Consider the following 26,779-nt stretch of genomic DNA (forward strand, 5'->3'; position numbering starts at 1 on the left):
TTGTAGCAGCAGAACTCTAATCTTCACACGGCATTCTTTCTGTGTGCACGTCTGTCTCCAAATTTCCCCTTTATATAAAGACATCAGTCATATTGGATTAGTACGACCAATTCTTAACTAATTATGTCTACAATGAAACTATTTCCAAACAAGGTCACATAGCGGGGTACTAGGGGTTAGGGCTTCAACATGTAAATTTCTGGGGAACACCCAAAAATTGAAACCCATAATAGAGACCAAATAGGAAGGATGGAAAGGTTGTTCATTGGATTTTGCAATAAAAAAGGTCTGGAGAGATTGATTTTATGGCACCATGATGGGGACAGCGTGAGGGTGGAATGGGCAGTAAGGAAGGCTACAGAAGGAAGGAGAGAGAGGCAGAGAGTTTCTGCAGAGGCATATGCGCAGGAAGGTGTTTGAGATGGGGAAGACTGAGAATGTTTCTATACTGAGAGGAAGGAGCCAATAAAAAAGGGAGAGGTTAAAGAGAAGAAATAACTGAGAGCAAAGTCCTTGGGGAACAGGAGGGGACAGGATTCGGAGCCCAGCTGCGAGAAGTGGCCTGAGAAGAGAGAAAGGAAGAAAACTGGACATAACCATGGTATGTCTGTAGGTTTGATGGCAGGAAGAAAAGGAGGTTCCTGTCTAGTGACTTCATTTTCTTTGGAAAACAGAAAGGTGGTCATAGGCTAAGAGTGATGAAGCGGAGGTGTGATCAGAGTTTTGAAGGAAGTGGAGAATGAGAGAAGTAGGGAAATGAAGAGTTAAGGGGTAGCACTAAGGGCCAAGTAAGTCCGGAGGCCAGGAATTCACGTTGTAACATCAATCCACATGGCTGGGAAATTCCCTTCTACCCCCAAGAGCTCAACAGCCAAGCTATACAGGACACTGAGACTGGAAGCAGAGGCAAATACATAAAAGTGGTTTATAAATATGCATTACAATTCATGATTAGATAATATTTTAAATTTCTGAGCTTTATGGCCACCTTATAGATTCCAAAGAGGGAAAATACAGGCAAACCAAGCTAAGTTTGACGCTCTAGCAGAAAGAACAATGGGGCAGGAGTTTGTGATAGGAGTGGTTCTTGTGATAAATTAAGAAGTCCAAATTAGACATGGAATACGTAGAGAGAAGGAGAAGGCTGTTCAGTGGAAGTACTTAAAAAAATAGTTGTGGTGGGATCCACAGAGTGAAAGAGCTAAGAGGTTAAGGAGTATAATCCAAGAATGGGAGGTTTTAAGATTTCAGGTGTTGAAAGGTGCTTAGTGACGCAAAGGGTCAAGGCATGGCCATGGCATTCGGCGGCTGAAATGCAGTGAAGCCGTGTGTGCCAGAAAGCTGGCTCCCTGAAAAGAAAAGTGTTCTGTTTTTTAGCATTTGCCAATTTCCATGGTGTCAATATTCCCACCAGGGCTGATTTGAAGCTCCCAGTGTTGACGTTAATGAAGGCAGAGCTGGGAGGAGATGCACGCATTTCACAAGCTGGCACCAGCTGGTTCCAGTACAACACTGAGTAAAGATTGTTGTAAAATGTGGGTGTGAAGAAACTGAGAGACAGTTTACTCAAGTGGACTTGAAGTCATCTAGGATGATGGTGGGACACGGGAGTGGAGAGGAAACTGTGAAATCAGCACGTCTGTAGTCAATAAGAAGTGAGCGAGAGGGAAGCAGAGCGCAGTGACAGGAGCACGGGATGACAGCCAGACATGGAGACTGGGAACCTCACCCTGGGGTTCTGACAGTCATCTCCAGCGTGCATCACGTTAGTCCAAACTGAGTGTTTGGGGCACTTTGCGTAGGTTATTGTACTTAATTCCAAAACAACCCAGTTGAGGTGGGTATCATTATTATCCTCATTTTACAGATAAGGAACCTGAACAAAAGAAGGCTAAATAATTTGCCCAAGGTAACAAGCCAATAGGGATTTGAACCCTAGCAGTCTGGAGTTCAAACTAGTGGGCAGTCATCTAGAAGCTGCACTGAGAATGGGAAAAGGCCTGCAGTATGGACAATGCCCAGCTTCTACTCCAAAGGGCTACTTCAGAGAAGGAGCCACATCTACTTTACTTGGGTCTTCAGAGAAGAGCCAAGTTTTGCTAAAGTAAGGAGGTGGCAGGAATAGTCTATGAGGATAGAGCAGGGTTACCATGCAAAGGGCTCCATGGAGCACAACAGAAGGTTTGGGAGGGGAGAGAAGAATGAGCACTCCATCAGTGGGGAGCACTGCTCAGGGACCAGAAAATGGGAGTCTATGTGGCTTTGATTGTTCTCAGTTCTGTTTCTCTTTGGTTATTTCTGTCAGCAACAGGCACATACAGGCCGTAGGTCTCTTTCCAACATGTCATCAAAACGTGCACTTGACATTGATAATAACTACTTTACCAAATATTAAAAACAATGTTGTCAATGAAGATGCAGGAATCTGATTATCAACAGTTATTATTAACAAATACTTATCAAATTGGCAAAAAGGGATGAAATTTGCTGAAGAAAAATAAGCAAATCCTCATGAAAAGCAAGCACCACTAACGATTACTGCTGTCTCTGTTTAGCACATCTTTCGTGCGGTACTGCTATCAGCTCTACTATTGACTCAGCACTTTGCACCGAAATGTGTACTGCACTGTCCAGGCTGGTAGTTAATAACCACACGGGGCTGTGGAACACTTGAAATGTAGCTAGTCTGAATTGAGATGCGCTATGAGTATCAAATATACACCAGATTTTGAAGACTTGGTTCGAAAAAGAATGTAAACTATCTCATTTTTTATATTGATTACATGTTGAAATATTTCAGATAGCTTATATTAAACAAAATGTTATTAAAATTAATTTCACCTGTTTCTTTTTTAACATTACATACGTAGTTTTAAATTTTCTCTTAGAAAATTTAAAATCACGTACAGTAGCTTGCGTATGAGGCTCACATTCTATTTCTATTGAGCAGTGCTGGTCTCGACCCTCCCGTCGTTGAGGGCTAGGGTATCTTTGGAGCTTAGCACAGAGCCAGACTTAGCATGGTTTTGACTGTGTTGTTGATTAGTTACCTCTAGGAAGAGGGCAAACTGAAAAGATGCTCCTTTCCAATTCTAGATTGTTCTATCATAGGCATTTCAGTTCTGTGTACTCTGTGTTCTTTAATTGCAAATGTGAAAAAACCCATCTGTTCTGTTGGCCATCATGGAAAACAGAACCATGCCATCTGATTAAATTTGCTTAGGTCATTTGGGAGGTACCTGAGAGGTTTAACCCCCCGATTCTCCTACTCTCAGGTCAGTGCTTCATTTCATTATAGAAGTCTTCTCAGTTTGTTTCTGGACAACCTTTCTTTCTTTCTTTTTCTTTTCTTTTTCTTTTCTTTTTTTTTTTTTTTTTAACCATATCCTACTCTGCTGCCCTTAAAAAATATAAACTGCTTTACTTTCTTTTTGTGTACTCTGGTCTCCGCAATTAGCACCTGGGTTCAAACTCTGCTCCTTCTTACAGTAGCTGGCTGACTATGGGTAAGTTATGGGATCTCCCTAAGGCTCAATCTCTTCATTTTTATAATGGGGATAATAGTTCTGACCTCAGAGTTTTGTATCAAGGACTAGATGAATTCATACCTAGGAGGTGCTCAGAATAGGGCTTGGCTTATGGCAAAGGCTCAATTAGCATCAGTTATGTTTTTGATCCTCTTATTATTATTACTTCAGTTTTCAGCTGCTCAGCTCTTGACATCTTCACCCAATAATAATCTTCACGTTTGAGGAATTGTAATAAAACAATGCCCATCTCACCCCTTGCTCCTGTGGACAGATATTAAGCTTTGTGTTGTCTTCTGAGAGGGCAGCTAAATGCTTTGTCTTCTGAGATGGTCAGGCCACCCTGGGCTCTGTGCTAACCGTCCTGGGAGCTGGACCCTCAGACCCTAATTCAGAAGCTAGGTCTTAGATGAGAAGGAGAGGGAGCTCCTGCCTCTTTGAGCTGCAGTCCTTTAAGTCTCAACTACAAGTAGTGTGGATGTGCTTTCAGGTGCCTCTGGGGAGTAGGCATCAGACAGCCTCTGCTAAGGACAGGACCAGTAGTGTCCAGGAGCCAGCCCTGGAGAGAAGCCGTGTGAACTGCAATACATTGTGTTTTGCTAACCAAATGAACAGTTTTATCTATTGCATGCTAAGCTTTTTTTGTTTTCGTTATCTGCCAACTTTAACAAAAAGGTGGGGGCCAGGAAGGAAGAAAGAGTGCTTTGGGAAATAAGAGACTGGGTTTAAGAAGAAGCACAGGTATCATGCTCACTAAATTGCAGATTGGAAGCTCTCTGTGTGTTTAGGCGGGGGTGGTGTTGGTCAGTTGGTTCGTTTGACAGCAGGGTGATCAGGTCTGGACCTAAAAAGTCATACTGTAGGTTTTTTTCATTTGAACCTGTTTCTCCAGGAAGGAATCCCTAAATGTGGGATTTAGGGATTCGAGGGAGGTTTGGGTTGCGTGCTGGCTGCAGCAGCAGAAGAGGACTTGAGATCTCACTTTTCAGTAAGTGGTCATTTACTTAATTCCTCTGTTTTCAGTTAAGTATCCTCACACTCTCTCTTCTATTATCTCCCCACCAATCCCCCAAGCTAGACCTGGGGTCCTTAGGTACGGAGCCTTATACTTCTGTGTTTCTCCAGAGTAATCTTTCTGTCTCCCAACCAGCTGCTGCCTGTATCAGCTTCCTACCCCTAAAGGGGAGAAAAACTTGGGGACTCCTCCCCACCAGGAAATTCTCCTTCCCCGCTCACAGGAGGAAAGATGGAGATTAACCATGATCAGAAGAAACACACCGAGAATTGGTGAATAAGGTTAGCAAACACTCATCATTTTCCAGGAAGAAGCAATTAATTTAAATTATAAATATTCTCTGTCAAACGCTGTGCTAAGACTTATTTATTATCTCATTAAATCCGCATAACAATCCTACAAGAAAGCTTTATAAAGTTCCATTCTACAGGTGAAGAAATCATGGCTGAAGGTGCTGAGTAACCAAGCTACCCAGCTTTGGCAGAGTTGGTAATCAAGCCAGGGTTGTCAGACTGCCAATCTCTTAACCATTAGGATACCTGTTTTTATTTGCAGAATAAATGACTGAAATTAGTAACAGCAGCTGACAGTGTGGGCACAGGAAGGACAGCAGGTAGGTGGTTGGCAATGGTGATACTCATAGCTGTCTGCGCTAGTTGAGGTGTGGCCATCTCTGGAGGCTCTCATGACCTAGATGAGTGGCCTAGATGACCTGGGGCTGTCACTTCTTGGGATCAGCCTGTACTCATGGGGCAAGGGTCAGTGCACCTGGCTCAATGTTTCTCAGATGAGCTAATGAAGCAGTGCCACATTTTGCAGCCTCATCTCAGACAGATATCTTTTTATTCATAGTCTCCCAGGTCTCGTTTATTTAATATTTAGATTTTTTAAAAGGGTAATATGAGAAATCTCTGTACCTTGTGCTCAATTTAGCTGTGAACGTAAAACGGCTCTTTAAAAGTTATTTAAAATACATATATACTATGCATAATTTTAAAATACACATATGGAGTAAGTAAGCTTATTCTCCTTTGAGGCCTTTTCCATCTGTTTTTTTTTTTTTTTTTTTTTTTTTTATAAACCTTCTAATAGAGTTTGAGAGACGGAAGCCGGGTCCACAGTCTCACTTGTCATACACTGTGCAGCAAATTCAAGCGATCACAGCCCTCCAGGTGCACTTGCCCAGACCGCTTCTGGGCGCGTTGCTGGGGCAGTTGGGAAGTTTCTTCCCCGAAATTCCATATGGAGAGAGAGAGAGAGAGAGAGAGAGAGAGAGAGAGAGAGAGAGAGAGAGAGAGAGAGAGAGAGAGAGAGAGAGAGATATTTCCGTGTGGCAAAAGAGAGGAGAGGAGGAGAGTGGTTGGCAGGGCGGACGCAGATTTCAGGAAGAGAGGAGAGGGCACAGGGGCACAGGGACCCGCAGGCCGGCGCTTACCCCAGGAAGGTGAGGAACCGCGGGTCTGTGGCCAGGTTGGCGTCGATGGTGAAGGACAGGAACGAGGGGCTCACCAGGTGCACCGACCGCTCAGTGGAAAAGTCCAGCTCCACGGCGTCCTCGGTTTGCGCGGGTCCCGCCAGGGCGCCGGGAGAGACGGCACCCAGCGGCCCCAGGAGCAGCAGCAGCGGCAGCCCCGCCTTCAAGTGCAGCAGCATCTCGGGCTCACCTGGCTGCCCCATCCCCGAGCAATCGCGCCGCGGGAGTCAAGACCTCGCGCACTTCCTCTCGCCAAGCCCCAGCGCCTTCTCCTCCCCTGCAGTACCGTAGCTCTCTCCGCCACATCCCTCCCCCTCCTGCCCTGCATCCCTCCCATAGCTCCTCTTCTGCTCGCCCCTCCTCCCCCGCTCACTCCTACTTCCTTGCACGCTTTCCCCTCGGTGGCGGTCACGTCCGTTTACGAAATCACCCACACCCATTTGATGGGTGCGGAAATGGCCAGGATCCAAGCGTCCAGGAGGCCAGGGGAGGGAGCGCCCCGGGAGGAGCGCCGGGCATCCTGGCAGGCTTCCCGAAGCGTAGTGTCCCGAGCGATCATTTGGGAACACCAGTGTTTCCCCCTTCCAGGTCCCATCCGGGTGGCGCCAGGTCTTCTGACCCTTAACTAAAGCCTTCAGTTGATCAATCATCGCTTGCCCCTTCACCTGGTTTATAAACACCTGCTTGTCACATGAGCCTGCCAACATCTCATTAACCTGGGTTTCCTCTGGCCAGAGAACTGTTTCCCAGGCATCTTACTTTTGTCTGAAGACTGACTCTGACCTGGGCATTGGCTACCCTACAGTTAGAAAGAGCACCTCCAAAGATTCCTTATCAACTTCTCATGAAAACCCTAGTTAGCAGAGCCTTAAAGCAGTAGGTGCTCCAACATCTAAAACTTACGATACGAAGCTTCTGTGTAAGTGTGGAGATACTGACTGACCCTGAATGTAGAGCCTTTGCCAAATTTCCCCTCTGTACATTTATCTTTAGCTCTTAGCTAAACCTTTCTTTGGTTTTCCTTTGATGTCTATATTGATGTGTAATTACAGCAAGCACCATGCACCTAAGGCTTACTGTATGCCCGAAACCATGAGAGGGTGCTATACCTACCTGTGCTTTACCACAACTCTGCCAGGTGCATATAATCCTCATTTTACCGCAGGACCCAAACTCTGAGACCTTAATAAGTCCAAGTGTCAGAATTGGGATGTGAAGGTAGTTACGTAACCCGGTACAGATGGCAGCCAGTCTCAACTGAAATGTAACTTCCTCAAAGAAGCTTTACCTGAAAGTCCAGGCAGCTGATGTCCCTATGACACACCGTCACATCATCCTGAACTTGCTAGAACTCACCACATTTGTTAGCATGATGAGTGTTGTTCCACACTGGCCTCATCAGCTAGATGATAAGCTCCGTGAAAGCGGAGAGGGGGTTTGTCTTGACTACTGCACTCACAAAAGCTTGTTCACCATGCTTGTCACTTGGCAGGCATCCAATGAATATTTGTTGAGTAAGCATGCGACACCAAACCCTTTAGAATTTTCCACTTAGACGGCACCATCAAATCAATAAAGCAATAAGTAAAAATGAATTCTTTTGAAATTTATATCTAGTTTGCATAGATCTGTGTATTCTTAAGCAATTTAAAAGTTAAGTGGATTGTTTGTTGAGGAAGGTTACAGTTTGGAGATTTTGTGCATGTATCAGTTACTATTTTGCAACGGAAATCGGGTTCGTGTCCTACAATTAAACATAAGAAAAAAAAATCATATGTAAAGCCCAAGCTACCAGGAGATCATATGACAATAGACGTGGAGGTGGAAAAGCAGATGCCTCAGCTCTTTTTCTGCCTTTGTCATGACACTCATCCTTCATCCCACACCATGCCCTTGTGGGGCAAAAGTCACACCCATTTCTTTAGAATACTTGAAAAGTGGATCATTGTGAGTTTTCTAAATAGTGAATCCTCGCGACATCCTCAGATGTGGGCCAGTGTGGTCCACACGTGCGTTACTAATATGGAAACTGGGAAAACATAAATGAGGAAGCGAAGAAAAGTGACTTACACACATGATGATCTGGTGCTTGAGATCAGATGAGTTTCTGGCTCCTGGATCTAAGCTGGTTTGATCCACTATGCCAAGTAAAAGGAATATATGGGCACGTGGGAAGCAGGAATATTTGATAATAATAGAAATTGTCATTTCAGAGATACTTTATACTTAGACACTTTACATTTTTAAGGGGCATGAAATGTAAATATGTGCTACAGGCTAGAAAGAAGAAAGTTGATATGTATTGAGTGCATGCTGATCCCCATTGTGCTTTTACATATTTGTTTATTCATCTAGTCATTCAAATATTTATTAGGTGCTTACTATGTGCCAAGCACTGAGCTAGGCTAGGCAGGGGTAAGCAGCAAGCAGGAACTGTCCCTGCACTCTGGAGCTTCCAGTCTTAATGGAGAGGCAGGTGGTATTTTTTTTTCTATTTTCATTCATTTATTTATTTTTTAAGGAGGGCACAACTCACAGTGGCCCATGTGGGGATCGAACTGGTAACCTGAGTGATTTTAGCACCATGCTATAACCAGCTGAGCTAACTGGCCACCCGTACAGGTGGTATTTTTTAAAAATCCCATAAAAGTAAAATTGCAAGTGTGGTAAGGGCTCCAAAGATGATCATGGTGCTTTACACATGTACTTTGGAAGATTTGAATGTGAGGCAGGGGGAGTTCCTGTGGAGGTCATGCTTAAGTCGAGATATGAAAGATGAGTAAACAACTAGGCAGCGATGGGGATGGGGATCGTTTGAAGCTACGGAGATGGCATGCGCAAAGGTGAGAGAGCATGGAAGTAAGGGACTGAGAGAAGGCTGGGGCAGCTGGATCAGTGTGTGAGGGGCACATCAATAAAGTTAAAATTAAAAAAAAAATTTAAAGCATGTAGAGTAATATCTATAAAACAACAGTTCTTAAAATGTGGTCCACAGTTCATGAAGGGTCCCAGATACCCTTGCAAGGGGATCTGCAAGGTCAAAACTCTTCATAATAATACCAAGATGTTACTTGCTCTTTTCATTTTCATTCTCTCATGAGAGTACAGTGCAATTTTCCAGAAGCTACAAATGTAATGTAACAGATTGACTACAGAAGTTGATATGAGAATCCAGCTGTCTTTTATTAAGTCAGACATGAAAGGGATTTGCAGAAATGTAAAACAATGCCACTCTTCCCACTAATTTTCTTGTTTTAGTAAATAGTTATATTTCACTAAAATGTTATTTATATTAATATGAAATGTGTTTATTATAGTTATTTTAAATGAATTAATAAATAAATATTTTTAATAATATTTTTTAAATTTCAGCTTTATTCAGGTGTAATTGACAAATAAAATTGTAAGATCTTTAAAGTGTACATCATGGTTATTTGAAATATATGTACATTGAGAAAGGATTCCCCTGTTTAGTTAATTAACACGTTTATCACCTCACATATTTATCTCGTGTATAAGTGTGTGAGAACATTTAAGCTGTACTCTCTAAGCAAATTTCAATTATACAATACAGTGTTATCAATTACAGTCGCCATGTTTTACATTATAGCCTCAGACATTATTTATCTTACCTCTGAAAGTTTATATATGCTTTTACCAACTTATGTTCTTTTTTTTTTTTTTGTAGTTTTCCCTTTGCACAGCCAGGCTCATTGCTTAAGGGGATGATGTGACAAAGCAGAAAAAAGGAAGAAAGAAAAACCTTTCATTTCCAAAAGACTAAAACTAAATCCATTAAGGAGATTATATGAGGTGCATCAGAGGTAATATTTTGCCATAGTGGTTTCCCAACCTTATACACATCTTGACATACATAGAAAATTACAGCATTTGTAGGACTCTGGGGAAAGCTAGTGCTTTGGAGGGAATCTATATACACTTGGTGAAAAATCATTCCATTTTGTATACTGTATGGTTATGATAAGAAAAATGAAATACAGAGCATATGTTTGCTAAATATTTGATTTGTACACAACTTCCAAATACTGTCTCTTCCATTTTCTTAACAAAAGACTTGAGCTTGATTCCACAAACAAAACTTTTTAATATCCAGTGTAGTGCTTGAAATGACTGGCCACCATTTTGATAAAAATCTTTAAATGATGACCGTTTCAAATTCTTGATAAAAACTTTGCTCACACAAGTATGTAATAAACAATTTAAAAAGTTTTAACAGTTATATTAAAAGAATCTCACAGAAATTCCCTTTCTTTCATGACAAAGATAATGTTGAAATTTCCTATGATAAAGTGAATAGATTTTTAGATACAACAGAAAATTTTCACAGTATTTCAAAATAATGGTGAAGCTGCAATGGGCAGAAAGAGCTTGCAGATGACCAAGGGGCAGATGAGTCGATAGATGTTCCAGAGGACGTCAGAGTGGACAGATGCCTGGACCAGTCCCGCCCATCACTTGCCTCCTCCCTGGATATACCACACCTTGACACTGAGCAAGTTGTAAATATACAGAAAAGTTGAAAGAATTATACAGTGAACACCCATGTAACCACCACCTAAATTCTACAATTAACATTTTGCTTTGTTTATCATGGTCTATCCATCTAACCATCCCTCTATCCTATTAATCAATCCATCTTATTTTTAAATTGAGATAAAATTCTCATATCGTAAATGCATACTTCTAAAGCATATAATTCGGTGGTTTTTGGTATATTCACAAGGTTTTGCAAATGTCACCACTATCTAATTCCAGAACCTTTTCATCACCCCCAAAAGAAATCCTATACCCATTAAGCAGTCACTCTATATTGCCATCTATTTTCTGTCTCTAGAACAGGATTTGCCTGTTCTAAATATTTCAAACAAAAGGAATCATACAAATGTGGCCTTTTTCACTCAGCACAATGTTTTAAGATTCATCCATGTTGTAGATGAATCAGTACTTTATTCCTTTTTACGGCTAAATAATATTCCATTGTATGGATATACCACTTGTAGTTGTCCACTTAATGGTTGACAAACATTTGTGTTGTTTTCAGTTTTGGGCTATCAGGTATAATGCTCCTGTGAACATTCATGCACAAGTTTTTGTGTGGACATATGTTTTTAATTTTTGGGGTATATACCTTAGGAGTGGAATTCTGAATCATATGATAACTCTACATTTAATATTTTGAAGAGTTGCCAAACCAGTTTCCATGGTGACTGTACCATATTACATTCCCACTAGCAATAGGTGAGGGTTCCAATTTTTCCACATCTTTGCAGACTTGTTATTGTCTATCTTTTTGATTATGGCCAAAAGTTATTGTGTGTGTGTGTGTGTTTGTGTGTGTGTGTGTGTGTGTATGTGTGTGTGTGTGTTTGTGTCTGTGGTTTTTTATTTGTATTTTCCTAATGATAAATGATGCTTAACATCTTTTCATGGTCTTATTGGCCACTTGTGTATTTTCTTTGGAAAGTAAATATCTGTTTAAATGTCTATTTAAATCCTTTGCCCATCATCTTATTTTTTTTTAATAGTTTCAAGTGTACAAAGCAACATAATAGTTTGACATTTACACCCCTTGCAAAGTGAAAACCCTCTTCTCCATCTTATTTTTTTGACATTGCAATGTAAGCTGAGACAGTATATGTTCGTCTTAAAGACTTCAACATGCATATTATTACCTGAAGTTCAATATTTGCCTATAGTTCTTTTTTTTTTTTTTTTAAGATTTTATTGGGGAAGGGGAACAGGACTTTATTGGGGAACAGTGTGTACTTCCAGGACCGGTTTTTCTAAGTCAAGTTGTTGTCCTTTCAATCTTAGATGTGGAGGGTGCCGTACCGGCAATCTTGTGGTTGAGAGTCCGCGCTCCAACCAACTGAGCCATCCGGGAGTCAGCTCAGCTCAGGGTGCCGCGTTCAATTTTAGTTGCAGGGGGCAGAGCCCACCATCCCTTGTGGGAGTCAAGGAGTTGAACTGGCAACCTTGTGGGTGAGAGCCCACTGGCCCTCCGAACCAGCAGCCTTCGGAGTTAGGAGCATGGAGCTCCAATTGCCTGAGCCACCAGGCCGGCCCGCCTATAGTTCTTTTTGTTCTTAGGTAAAATTTGCATACAATGCGTTAAAAACAAGACAACAGGCCCCACATGGAGTCACTTATGCTAAGTGCCATGTCATCAAACTGAGACTTAATTATGGTTTCAGCTCTCCCAGAAATTGCACCTTAAACCAGTCAATCAAGATTCACCTGACCAGCACTAGTGAGGTGATCTGCCTGATAAACCTGTCACCCCCTAAAGGAAAGTGATCTTGCAATAACCAACCTGCCTTTTTGCCTGGTATGACTTCCTTGTTCCTCCTCCCTTCTGCCTATAAAAAGGCTTTCCTTGTGTACAGTTCCCCCAGAGTTCCTTTCTATCAGCTAGATTGGATACTGCCCTATTCACTAATTGTTGAATAAAGCCAATAAGATCTTTGAAATTTACTCAGTTGAATTTTGTTTTTTAACAAGTAAAATGCACAAATCTTAAGTGTTAACACTGAGTGAGTTTTGACAAATACATGAACCCAAACTTCTATCACTCCAGATAGTTCCTTCAAACCTTTTCCCAGTAAATCCCTGCTCCCATTCCCAGAGGCAATCACTGTTCTGACTTTATTCATCATATATTAGTTTAGCCTGCTCTGAAAAAAAAAAAAAAAGAGAGAGAGAGAGAACCACGAACCACCCATTGCATACTCTTGTGTAACATCCCTTTTGTTCAGCATAATGTTTCTTAAATTAATTCAGGTTGTTTCCAATATCAGAGTTCATTTTTTTCCCTACGTAGTTTCCATTGTATGAATACACCACATCTTGTTTATCCATTTTATTGATGGGCATTTTAGTTTATTGCCAATTTGGGGTTATTATGAATAAAGCTACTAAGAACATTTTTCTCGGTTGTCTTGTGACATATATTTTCATTTCTCTAGGATAAATAGCCAGGAGTGGAATTGTTGGGTTGTGAATGAAAAAGGGGCTACACAATAAACTTGACAAGCTCAGCGGGGCCACATAGCAGGCCTAAGCTCAGTGACTAAACATAACCATACAGGATGGTCTGATCACAAATTCCTAACTGGGCAGTTCATAGCAGGTGCTCACATTCCTTATCAAAGGTTGATCTTTACCTTAAGTGAGCTCTGTCCATTGTTCTCAGCATCTAGCATAACAGACCTTTGAAATGCCAGAGTAATTCTTTTCCTACTGCTCACTCGAAGGCACAATCTCCAGCATCAGAGCACAAGACCATCAGAGCAGGAAATCACAGGACCCCACATTGTTATCTTGTTCCCCTTATATTATCTCTACGTGCTATCAATTTTAATTGTTAACTATCCTGTGCCCACCAATGTAAAAGAAGTATGTGTCTCTCCATTTCGTCTTTTGTCCAATCCTAGAGATTTTCCCACTATGCTTTCTCCTGCCTTCTTAACCTACCACCAATGGATTTCACATACCTTCCTTTCGTCTTCTCTCCTTTGATTCTAATGTATAAAATAAGCTACAAAACTGCCATTTTCCAGAGCATTTGAGATCTTGCTCCCTGGCATATGTCATCCATTTTGCTCAAATAAACTCATACAAACTCTCTACAGGTTTGCATGTTTCTTACATGACAGGGTCATAAGGTCATTATGAAATTGCCAGAACTTTTCCCCAAGTGATAGTACCATTTCACACTCCCATGAAGAGTGCATCAGAGTTCTGGTTGTTCAAGAACTTACACTGTCTGTTGTAAAAACTGTACCCATTTTGTGACCATATGAAGCATACAATCCTATCTCATTGTGGTTTTAATTCTCATTTCTCTGATGACTAATGATGTTTTTTTATGTTCTTATTTGCCATTTGAAGAGCTTCCTTTATGATAATGACTGTCCAAATTTTTAATTGTGTCGCATTTTAACATATGTAAGGGCTGTATGTCCTTCAAGATAGTGAAAATTTAAAAAAAGAATGCAGAATTCCGTGAATTCATATATTTAAATATGGTAATTATTTAGAACCAAAGAAGTACAAAATGCATTTGTATGATGGACCAGTCTAGGTCGGGTGCCAGAGGTCTGTAAATTGATTTAAGAATTAGGGCCTGATGGAACTCACACCTGGGAATGTGGGCTGAGTGACCAGGGTCTTATTATGACTTTCAGAGGCCCCAGGGCACTTTTGTCTTTGCAGGGGGGACGGTGGGGGGAGTGGGTGGATGGGAGGGTGGGGGAGTAGGGGGGAAGACATTTGAAATTGTATTTTACTACTGCATTGGTATAAAGATGGATATAATCCAAGGCAGATTTGGTATTATATAGTCATCATTGTTATACTCATATTTTTCTTCTGATTTTAGAAGAAATTAAAATTAAAACATGTTGTGGGCCCCTAAAAGTACCATCGGTCTTAGATACGGTGCCACTCTGCTTAATGAATAAGTCAGCTCTGTTATTGACTATCCCTTCCTTAAATTATAGCATAAGAAAACTATAGGAATTATAAAGGGAAACTCAACCTAGGTCAGGGTTGTCAGAAAAGCTGGCCCGGAAGTCTGAAGTCCAGGCCAAACATCCAGGCTGAAGCATCAGGTTGTCCAGCAACCTTTCAATCATCTGAGAAGGGACCATGTTTCCCCAAAAATAATACCTAGCCGGACCATTAGCTCTAATGTGTCTTTTGGAGCAAAACTTAATATAAGACCTGGTTTTATTTTAATATAAGACCGGATCTTTAATATAATATAATATAACATAATATAATATAATACCGGGTTTTATATTAATTTTTGCTCCAAAAGACACATTAGAGCTGATGGTCTGGCTAGGTCTTGTTTTCTGGGAAACAGTAATTCCCAAAGTGCATGGAATGACATCTTTTCTTGGTGAGTAAGCATCTCTCAACCTCACAAAGCATCCAGTGTAGTAGTGTTTAAAAAAATCACACTTATACATGAATATTTTTGGGTTAAAGAAACTGTATATATTTGATTTTCAAGTGTTTAAAAATTTTGACCTATTAGAGTAATATTTTAGCTTTGTAATTACCAATTAAATGTAAAATTGAGCAATTGATTTAGCTCATGATTTTAAGTTGAGGGGTTATATGTTTATTTTATTAGGTTTTAATTTATCTAACAAAATGTGAAGGTTTTGCTTGTTAAAGCAGTACTTGAAAGGAAAATCAAATATGTAAAATGTATAAATATGTTTGGAAATATTTAAAGGAATCTACTACTCACTTTAAAAATCCTTCTTTGGGCCGGCCCAGTGGCTCAGGCAGTTGGAGCTCCATGCTCCTAACTCCGAAGGCTGTCGGTTCGATTCCCACATGGGCCAGTGGGCTCTCAACCACAAGGTTGCCGGTTCAACTCTTCGAGTCCCGCAAGGGATGGTGGGCTGCGCCCCCTACAACTAGCAGCAGCAACTGGACCTGGAGCTGAGCTGCGCCCTCCACAACTAAGACTGAAAGGACAACAACTTGAAGCTGAACAACTAAGATTAAAGGGACAACAACTTGACTTGGAAAAAAAGTTCTGGAAGTACACACTGTTCCCCAATAAAGTCCTGTTCCCCCTCCCCAATAAAATCTTTTTTTAAAAAAAATCCTTCTTTAAGGTGAGTGTTAAAATTGTCTAGGTTTATAAAGAGAATTACTGTGATTTAAAATAATATTGAATGTGAACTGTAATTGAAAAATTAAAAAAGGGGAGAAATAGGGGGAAGGGAATAAGAGGTCCACATTTCCAGGTATAAAACAAATAAGTCACAGGGATATAATGTACAGCATAGGGAAAAAGTCAATAATATTGTGATAGCATAGTACGATGTCAGATGGTTGCTGGACTTACCATGGTGATCACTTCTTTAGATATATAAATGTTAAATAACTATGGTGTACCTCTGACACTAATATAATATTGTACGTGAGCTATATTTTTAATAAAATCTAAAAAAAAACAACCTGTGACTTACTTTTTAAAAGCTCAAGAAATAATTAGGTTTTGAATCATTTGAATACTAATTTTTAAAATGAAAATAACTTTCAGTGCACAAAAACCACCCATAAGGACATAAAGAAATGCATTTGGGTGATATATATCACCACAATGGAGGAAACCATTTTGCTTTAGATAAGTAGTACAGAGAACAGGTTGTGGAAAGCCGGACACCAGGAACCAAGTAAAAGTAGGAGTCTGCTTCTCTTACCCAAACTTCATATTTGCCATTTTTGGGCCTCAGTCCCAAGCTCAAACATGTATCTATGAAGTCACATGGCACATGCCCTAGATACGGATTCCCCAATGTCAAAGCCCTGTGTCAATCAACTTGCTATGGTCACCTTCCTACAAAACACACTTTAAGTCTTTCCATCAGTACCTGATCTCTCAAATATAGCTTCCACCTTGGCCCAGATGCTCCACTTTTGCATTATTTACCTGGCTATTTATTCCACCCAGATTCCTCTTTGTACTCCCTGGGTGCAAATAAAAGTTTTTGGAAGCAGCCTCAAAGTTTTTCAGTCATTAGGGTCCTATTTACCTTCCTTTACTAGGATAATAATTCCTTAAATGGTGCCCTGGTGGCCTGAATAAATGGATGCCTCGTCCACATGACCTAATTTGCATTCTGAGCATGATGTAGCAGTCCAGCAAAATCTAGAATTATATTTTTATTTATCTCATTAGTTAACTTTCTAGTTATTTTGATAACTATTCTCAGAGTAGCCATATGATATTGGCTTGGATAAGGAAAATTCTAAAACCTCTGAGCTAATGTGGGTTACATAGTCATATGCAAAGAGCATCAGGTTTTTAAATTTGAAGGTCATAATAGTTCTAAATGCAGGCAGTTTAACAGTTATGTTAATTTCACATTAAAGTTAGCGAGTATTTGTTTCCTGGGATATTGTTATGTATATACTACAGGGCATTTGCCTACTCTTCATACCTCCCACCCATCCACAGAGCTGATTCTGTGCAGTAAATTTGTACTGTGTGATGGCCACTGTTTCCTGCCACAGTCGATGGACCAAGGATAGGAATGCAACCTAAACTTGGTCATTCCTGTCTGGGAAATTGAGACTTAGCGATAGGGGAGAGTGTCCGCTGGCATGCAAATGGGAGGCCCTGTGAACAGAGTTCTGAAGCTACTGCTGTGCGACAGTCAGCCTGCACCACACATCTGTACAACCCAGGGGGCCGTCTGCAGGGGGGAGAGGGCGAGAGGGAGAGACAGGCAGCAAAGCAAAGGTCAACAAGGGCTGGGCAGCGCGGGAGAGACAGAGCTGCTGATTTCTGACAACTTCCTGCTTCCAGTCCCTTGTGAACTTGAGTGCACATCCTCTCCTTGAAATCTGTGAAGTGACCCTGCATTTTATAGTAAATCCTCCCGTAATAAAGACGTAAATATAATAAATCATTCTAGGTTACTTTGCTTGGGTTTCTCTTACTTCTAACCCAAAAAACTTTGACTAAGAAATAAAGGCCTCTTACTAAATAGTAGTCACAGAATCTGAATCTTAAAAAAAATAATAATAATTTAGGAAAAAAGTAATGCAATCTTAAATGAAAGAAGGATCATGGTCTAAACAGTTTTAATAGGTTCTACTGTGTTAGGGTTTCCATTCCCAGCTTAAAGCAAATACAGTGCACAGTAAGTTCAGCCTAAAATATCGACGTGAACATAGAAATAAGCACATTGTCACGTTCCCTGGATTTCCTCAGAAACTTTTATTTTCCAGTGGAGATTTGTAGATTCTGTAATATACCCTGTTCAACAGTTCAGATCTTTTAACAGACAGTTAAAAGCACATAATAGATTGTGCCAATATTGGGGATACAGGATGAATAAGATTGGTCTCTTGCCTCTAGAGGAGTGCCCAACACATAAAAAGCAGATGTCAATAAATAAAAGTTCCCCTTTTTCCCCCGTCTCTGCTATCAGAGCTTCCAGGGGAGATGGGGCATGATCACCAGGATCAGTTAACAGGTCTAGACAGACCATCTTTCTTGGAGTCTGATCTAGCAGAAAATCACTGAAGGAAAACTGAGACAGGGGCTCGCGTGGGTGGATCACCCAGGATTCAGTTGTGGAAAACAGATGCCCCGCCACGTATATTATACAGAAAGGGATTTTTAAAAGGGGAATTAAACACTTACAAACTTGCTGCAGGGGCTGGAAGAGAGGGTTCTAGCCTAGATCTCTGGCATGATTCTCAAAAATATATTGCAGAATTGGCTCACCAGGGAATCAGAGGCTAAAGCAGGACCTGTTGACTTCCAAGACACACTTCCATAGCCTTGATCTAGGACCAGCTGCCTCTGGACACCCATGAAGCTCATGACAGACACAGGGACCTGATACAGAAAATGCCAGGACAGTACCTACCAGAGGAATAAAGCGACATAGCAGGAAGATGGCGTCCACCTCATTCCACCTTCAAAATAACAACAACGATAATTATAATAAAGCTAACACTTCCTGATACTGTATGTCAGACTAAGCAATTTATGTGATTTAACTCAGTCCTCATAACAACCCTATGAGGTAGATGCTGTTATTAGGCCCATTTTACAGACAAGGAACCTGAGGTAAAAAGAGAGTCAGCATATCCAGTTCACACAGTAGGGATATGCATGCATCTTATTGGTGGCATCTATTTCATGTCTAGAACCCTAGCTGCAAGGAAGTTTGGGAAGCAAAGCATGGTTTTTGTTTTCCCACCTCTGCAGCTTTCGACAGCACCTGAGAAGAGAGTCAGGATGGTGGCTACGTGACTGTCTACCATATCCATCCCAATGAGGCAGCCGCATGTGAGTGCTTACCATGGCAAAAATGCTACGGCAACAGTGATTCACTGCAAATAGATTCAATGCACCTACCGTGTTTCCCTGAAAGTAAGACCTAGCCGGACCATCAGCTCTAATGCGTCTTTTGGAGGCAAAATTAATATAAGACCCAGTCTTATTTTATTATAAGACTGGGTATGATATGATATGATATGATATGACATATGATATAATACAGGGTATAATATAATATATAATACTGGGTCTTATATTAATTTTTGCTCCAAAAGACGCATTAGAGCTGATTGTCTGGCTAGGTCTCATTTTTGGGGAAACAGGGTAATCTGTGTGTCATCTGTTACCCTAAGCCCTCACCATAAAGCCCTATCAAAGCAATACAGACAGTTTCTAGATTGTGTGTGACACACAGTCCTGTTTGAACAAGGCTTAGCTTGTTGTCTGTGTTTATTTTTTTGATACAAAATTACAAACTTAAATTTGGTGTTTCAAATTTACTCATTTTTGGAAAAATATGAAGTATTCTTCTTTAAAAATAATCAAACCAACTCTGAATATTGATTCTAAACTCATTGGACGTTAATAATTCTCTTCATTTTTCAGGGCCAAACTCAAAAGTCATTTCTTTTATGAGGATTTCCCTTCTGAATTTGAGTACTTTTTTTTATAATTATACTTTCGTCTGTAAGAAATCTATACATGTCTGTATTAGTTTTGTCATAACAAAGTACTAGAGATTGGGTGGCTTGAAAAACAGAAATTCATTTTCTCACAATTCTGGAAGGTAGAAGTTCAAGATCAAGGTGGCCTCTTCTCTTGTGGCCTCTCTCCTTGGCTTGTAGACGGCTGCCTTCTCTGTGTCTTCACATGGCCTTCTCTCTGTGTCTATAGTATCCTAATCTCTTCTTATAAGGACACGAGTCATATCGGATTAGGAACCACCCCAAGTACCCCATTTTAACTTAATTACTTCTTTAAACCCACTATCTCCAAATACCGTCACACACTGAGGTACATATAAATTTAGGGGGACACAATTCAGCCCATGACGATGTCCTTTGCCAACTAACTATCGTGCGCTCAGCATTTTTCATACCAAATACATTTTTTCCCCAATCTAATTTTATTTTTACATATAGGAGTTAAAATTTTTTGTGTAGTCAAATATGCCTAGCCTTCCTTCAATTCTTCAAATATACTTTCTTATTTTTTGTTCTATTTGTTTACATAGCTTTAAAGTATCTGGAGCATATTTTGGTATTATTCAAGTGAGAACCTACATAGTTTTTATTTCTCTAAATTTTAAATTATTCCAACATCATCTTTCGATTATGCCTTCCTTTCATTTGATATGTGATCATATCTCCTTTTTAAAATTGTATTTTTATGTAACTCTGTTGCTTTGCACCCAAGACCTAGGTATAGGTTCAGACCATTACTAAAAGAACAGCAAAATATTTCTTTATGTTTTCAGCTGGCTCATCCCTCAGTCTGCCTGCCTGGAGGCAGCTTAGGACGGTCACTACTTCATTCTTCACTCTGGTCTCTTCTGCTGTCCCCCAGGGTCCAGACGCCATTTGCTTGACTCCTAGTGGTTGAGGCTTGTGAAATGATTTGCCCTTTGCATCTGAGCCAGGTAAGAAAGACTTTTCTCTCCATCTGAGAGGGCAACTGTTCCTTCCATCCCTCAGAGATCTGATGAGTGTGGAGGTGGGAAATAGCTGTTCTGATGAGTGGAAGAGGGAGGTGATCAGAGAAATGTAGTACGATTCTGAGCAGGGCTGGGGTCCATCTGAGGCTGGCGGTGATGAATTTATGGTGGGATCCAGCAGCTCCGTTCTGTGAGTCTCTGTGGTAGAGACTGGAGAGATCTGAATTCCTTTCCATGGGGATTGAAAACAAGAGGAGTGGAGAGGCTGAAATCAGAGACAAGATGGAGAAACTGAGAAGATATCTGCTTCAAAAAGAGATTAAAAAAATTAGTCTTGAACGAGAAAGAAAACACTTCACCTTCTGAGGAGGGAGGAAAAGAAAGTGCGTGTGTGTGTATGTGTGTGTGTATGTGTGTGAGTGTGTGTGAATTGGGGAGGAGGTGTGGGCAGAAACTGGAAGAGTCCCTGCCTAACACATCACAGTGCCCTCCCTCTCGTTGTGGAAAGGAAATGGGAGGATGCCTCTCTCCCACCCCTTGGACCAGGGCCAGGTCATATGCTCCCGGCTCCCTCAATCTGACGCTCACCTGGGATTTTGAATCTGGAACAAGTAGTCCTTCTTGGCAACTGCAGTGATGTTCTGTTGAGATGGCAGCAGTGCCTGGTGTCACAGCGTCCCTCCCAGCGTCACGGCTTAAATATAAAGTGTATATACTTCTTTTTCTGTTCCCTGGAGCTGCCTTGGTTCCAGCTGATTTTCCAAATCTGGTCCTCAGGCATCAGACCAATATTGCATACCTCCACTCTCCTTCTGTTATAATTGTTAGTGTCAGTTTCTGTCGCCTGCAACTAAGAACGCTGACTGTTGCTCGGAGGTGGACGTTAGAACTAAGCACAGGTTTTAATCTCAGTCCTGGTAGGAGTTTTGTGGCCTTGAACAAGAAACGTAAGTATTCTAAGCCCCCATTTCTCTTATTTGGTAAAATAAGAATAAGAATAAATATTTACAGAGTTGTTAGACTCAAATGATACAATAAGTGTAAAATATCCTTAATAATACCTGCATTTTGTAAGATCTTGATAAAGAAGAATTATTTCCTTAAAAAATGCTTTCAGAATCTCATGTTAGCTTTACACAGGGCAGGGTGGAGGTCCCCATTTTACAGGTTTGGAAACAGGTTCAGGGAGGCAAGGTGACGCCCTCAAGCAAACACAAGAAATGAGTAAATATGGGGATTGAGTTCAGGTTTTCTGATTCATGGTCCAGCTTTCCTAGAGCCCTGGCTATAAGCTTGCAGATAAATGAGGGTTTCATTGGGTGTTCATGGAAACCTTTGGGGAAAGGTAATGCGGGGGCAGGAATGTGGAACTTACGACTAGCAACGTGCATTTTAACACTCTGATTATAGAGGAGAGGAGGAAAGTAAGGACTATCTGGTGTACACCGGCTCAAAGGGGCAAGAAGTGCAAACAGAGGGGATGGAGTCATGCACAGAGAAGACAATCAGTGTCTTTACAACACCTGAGACTAAACAAGAGCATGGGAGTGACTGACAGAACTAGGCACATTTTAAAGAGGTAAACAGGCCGAGGACTGAGAACAGGCCATTGGATGTGGCTCAGAGAAGTCACTAGTATTCAAACACTCCACAATGTTCCCCAATCTACTCACCAGACAGCTATACCATCAAATTGACAAACATATAAAAGCCTTTGTTTCATTCACAGAAGTAGACATAAATAAATAGAATAACATCTTGTATTAAATATACTGTATTATAGTTTTCACTAGTTAGCATTCATCCTCTAAATGGCAATGTTTCCAGAATTGGAAGAACATTAGAATTTCTAAAACCACCCCATAAAGATGAAGGCATTTACTGATTTTCAGGACATTTTCTTACTGATCACAGGGAAAAATGAATAGTTTTTCTGATACACATAAATGCACAATTAAAACAGTAAAAAAAATTCCAGCAACACTAGTAATATAAAGCTATTTTCTGATATATAGGAACAGGAAGTGCATAACACTGGTGAGCAAGTCGGATTTTTTTGCCAGTTGGGGAGTATAAATGAGTTCTGTGCCTGACGGCTCACTCAGCTCTAAAGTCATAAGTTAAGGGTGAGCACATTATTTGAAATTAACTTTGGAGGTCGATCCGCACAGACAAGAAAAGATGCAAAAACCTTACACAGTACTTTGCACAGTCTCCTCTATCTTCTGGGGATAATTATGACAATGTGTTCTCTTTATGATAATGAAAAAGACAGCATTTGGAAAATATGATGTAATTCTATTTTCTTTTGCTAATTTTTTTTTGGGGGGGAATTTTATTTTCAAATATATTTTAATATAATTATACACATTTTTTTTAGGAAAATGTATTACTACCATGTTAGCTTCCTCAAAATGTATGATCTTTGGCCTTTGTATAAGGCCAAAAGAGAGACATCAGCTACTCTGACAACCGTAAAGCAGACTGCAGGGATGTCATCAACAGTATGACCTTGAAGACCACATCCAGCGACCAGAACTTCATTGTTTTCCTCAATCAAGTAGGAGCAGTCGTCACCGCTTGAGCAGGTGCCCGGCAGATCTGGCGGTTTGACTTTGACCCTACCTTTTCCCGTCCCTGCAAAGGGCTGGGCTGTGCCAAATGGGTTTGCTTCTAACAGTCGATCATGCCACTTCTGGTCCTGTCAGTGGCTCAGAGCTTCCTGGCAGGACCACTGTGACACTTGCCCATCCTTCTAGCACCGCTGGCCTGAGCAAAAGAGTGAGGCAGCACAGGCTCTTTTGCTAATTTTTTTGGTGGCTATTATAAATACCCCAAAAGCATGGAGACAAAGAAGAAACGCAAGGAAGGTTTAGGGTCTAAACATGATCTTAGTAGATGTGCCAGTTATCAATGTATTGCTGCTCAGCTCAAAATCTATCCTTTATTATCTGCTCCATGATGATGGGCCAGACCCTTCAAGCACTTCTCATTTGCAACAAACACTTTGTTAGACTTTGTCAATAGAAGGCTCCAGAAGGACACTGCAAGAGGAAGGGGCTTCGCCTTCTGGTTCTAGTTCTTCTATGCATTCCCCAGGATTAGACCATTTGCTGACCCAGACAGAAGTAGCACCATACACAGCAGGCTCCCTGTGGTGCAGGTGGTTGTTGGATGGTGAAGCATTGAGCGGGAGAGATGCCCTTTGCCAGCGGGAGCACCCACCCTCCAGCTGCTGTGAATGGGGCTCATCACATCCCACAGTTGCTGCCTTTGCTGGACAATTGCTCTCAGCCACATAGGTGCTGCCTTACCTTTCCTGCCCAGGAGGCTCTGCCACCCTCTTGCCCACACCTGAGTTGTCCAATGGCTGACTGATGAAGGAGGGTAAGGGCGTCAAAGGAGACTAACTCTGTGTTGCAGTTTGCACTCCAGAGCTTCTCCATGGGATCAGACTGAGCTGGGCTGCAGGGAGCCCACATGCTTGCTTCACTTTGTTCCACTCTCCTGCCCAGCTCCCCTCATTCTGCTTCTCCTGAGAGTGCTCCCCAGTAAAGCACCTGAACATGAATTCTGCTTCTGGGGAACCCAACCAAAGGCCCACCCCAAAGGGAGGTCAGCTCAATAACGTTCATAGCATGAAAGAGCTGAACAGAGTGGGGTGGTAGATGAGGGTAAAGGGGATCCAATATGTGGTGATGGAAAGAGAACTGACTCTGGGTGGTGATATATAGATGTGATATATAGATGATGTATTACAGAATTGTGCACCTGAAATCTATATAACTTTACTAACAATTGTCACCCAATAAACTTTAATTAAAAAGAAAAAAGAAAAAAAGAAATAGCTGAACAGGATGGAGGCCTTCGGAGGGCAGGATCATTCCAAAGAGGAAACTGAGAGACGACAGACCTGGGATACCAGCTCTGTTCCTTATGCCAAATTCAGCAGTCACATGAGTGAAGGGGTAGAGAAGCCAGGCAGGCGTATCCAGGAGAATTAGAATTGCAGAGCTCCCTCCACCCACACAAAGAGAAGACCGGGAATGGGAAGAAGCCTCACCACCGACGTCATCAAATTATTATTTTTCAAGTGTTGTATTCATTGTATACTGTTGTATTCATTCCCCAGGACTGCTGGAACAAAGTACCACTGGGGGGCTTAAACCAACAGAAGTTCATTATCTTATGATCCTGGACACTAGAAGTCTGAAATCTAGGTGTCAGCAGGGCCATCCTTGGCTTGTGGATGCACCACTCCAATCTCTGCCTTTGCCATGGCCTCTCCCCTGTGTCTTCACATGGCCTTCTTATAAGGACTTCAGTCATATTACACTTAAGGCCCACACTACTCCACTGTGACCTCATTTTCATTAATTACTTCTGGGTACTGGGGTTAGGGCTTCAACATATCTCTTTGGAGGACATAATTCATCCCATAACACGTACGGCTCAAATAAGATCCACGGGAGAACCAGGTTCAGCCAAAGGGCAGTCAGCTGGCTGATGCAGAGTTGCTCCTCTGTGCTTGCACAGCACCTGCCTCTACCTGTGTGAGAGCGCCGGTCTCTATCACAGCACCTGTTATGTTGTACAATAATCATCACTGCTTTGATTTCCTTAGACTGCAAATGCCTTGAAGGTAGGAGCTATTTATTATATGATGTCCTCAGAGGCTGGCATAACATCTACCACGTAGAATTCCCTCATCAAATGTTTGTTGAATAAAAGTAGAATGGTTCTAGATCCTCAAATACAATTTGGTTCAGATTATTGGGTCCATTACTTAACTCCTCTTGATGTAGGTGACGTTGGATCTGCTAGCAGTTTCTGAGTGTGGGCCGGGATCCTGTCTTGTGAAGTCGAAGAATGGAAACACAGACCAGGGAGAGGCAGAGTTTTAAAAAGAGGATAGTTTATTAGAGGCAGGAAAAGAGGCTGCGGCTCCTGAGCAGGAGCGGGTCCCGAATGGGGGATGCCCCATGACTGAGGCAAAAGCTTTTACTTTTATACCTTCCCCTGCCTGTTTGGGGAAGGGGAGCTGTTTGAAGAAGGGAACTGTTTGAAGAAGGGAACTGGCACCTTCTAATGAAATTCGTCTACCAGGTTTGTTCTGCTTGTCCATCCTAAAGCAAAATAACCCACTCTTATCTATCAGATCTGCTCCATTTGTCAGGCTAAAATGAATTTTATGATTAACCTCAAGGCCTTGTTGCATTATGTCCTGGAATGAAGGAGTGATTTCAAAACCTGAAGTTTTAGGATATGACTGTCTTTGTTTATTCTACCAGGGACCTCCCGGTATACCTAGGGACATGCTAACTCTCCTGTATCACTCTGAGCTTTTCTTTTGCTACTGGTAAGATGGGATTAATAAAAACGAGCCCAGTGGAACTGTTATGAGTAAAAGACTCAGCCCAGGGCCCTGATTCAAAAAGTGTTAGCTTTCATCCTTTTTGTTGCTTTTCCTTCTTCGAAGGTGTGGGGACCCACTTGGAATCCCCAGAGTTGGTATAAAGATTATTTTAAGATGAAGACATTTGAGATTCAACAGATTCAAAAGAACGAAAGCCTTCTTGGAGCTTCCCTTATCTGATTAAAAGCAGAAACTTCCGAGAAATGAGGCTGCCATAAATTCTCTGTGGGGTGGTTTCTTCTCCCAGGAGAGACCAATAGAAAAATAAACTACCGTATTATCCCCTCTCCAGGGGTGTTTCATGGAAAGACCACTTGTATCTGCATAAACAAACATTATGACAAACTTTCTTATCTCCCATTTGTTCTCCTAAAAATCCATTACCCTTTCCTAAATAAATCTATTTGTTCTTCCCATAGAAGCTAGTAGACATATAAGCCTTTAACTTTAACCATTTAACTAGCCAACTGCTTCTTTTACAGGCTCATGTGTATATACCAACAAAACTTTTTCTCCTGTTAATCTGTCTTTTGCTAGTTTAATTCATAGGCTGCAGGCACTAAACCTAAGAGGGTAGAGGAAAAAGTTTTTCCTCTCTTACAAAGGCTTTAGAAAAAGAGCTATTTTTCCCCCCATTTATGGCTGTGACTTGACTATGTACAAATACAACATCCTGGAACCTTATCTGAACAAGGATGGATGATTCTGCCAAAAAAGGCGTGATGATCACCACTGCTCTCATCAGCTTCTAGCAACTACTGAACTCTATCTGAACCACAAATGTCCACAGTGACCCTTCTCTCCCTTATGCAGGACAAATACGCAACAGGACATTCAATTACATTG

At 41.3% G+C, this 26,779-nt stretch overlaps 1 protein-coding gene across 1 annotated transcript in view; it reads right to left on the bottom strand.

The window, feature by feature from the left end:
* Positions 1-6,337, bottom strand: part of HPSE (heparanase) — a 31,988-nt gene extending 25,651 nt beyond the window's left edge. The window contains exon 1 of the mRNA XM_033106646.1: positions 5,978-6,337. Coding sequence (XP_032962537.1) covers positions 5,978-6,219 — 242 coding nt within the window. The 5' untranslated portion in view covers positions 6,220-6,337. The remainder of the gene's footprint in view (positions 1-5,977) is intronic.
* Positions 6,338-26,779: the final 20,442 nt, after the last annotated feature.

The sequence above is a fragment of the Rhinolophus ferrumequinum genome, chromosome 5 (genome assembly GCF_004115265.2).
Source record: "Rhinolophus ferrumequinum isolate MPI-CBG mRhiFer1 chromosome 5, mRhiFer1_v1.p, whole genome shotgun sequence".
NCBI lineage: Eukaryota > Metazoa > Chordata > Mammalia > Chiroptera > Rhinolophidae > Rhinolophus > Rhinolophus ferrumequinum.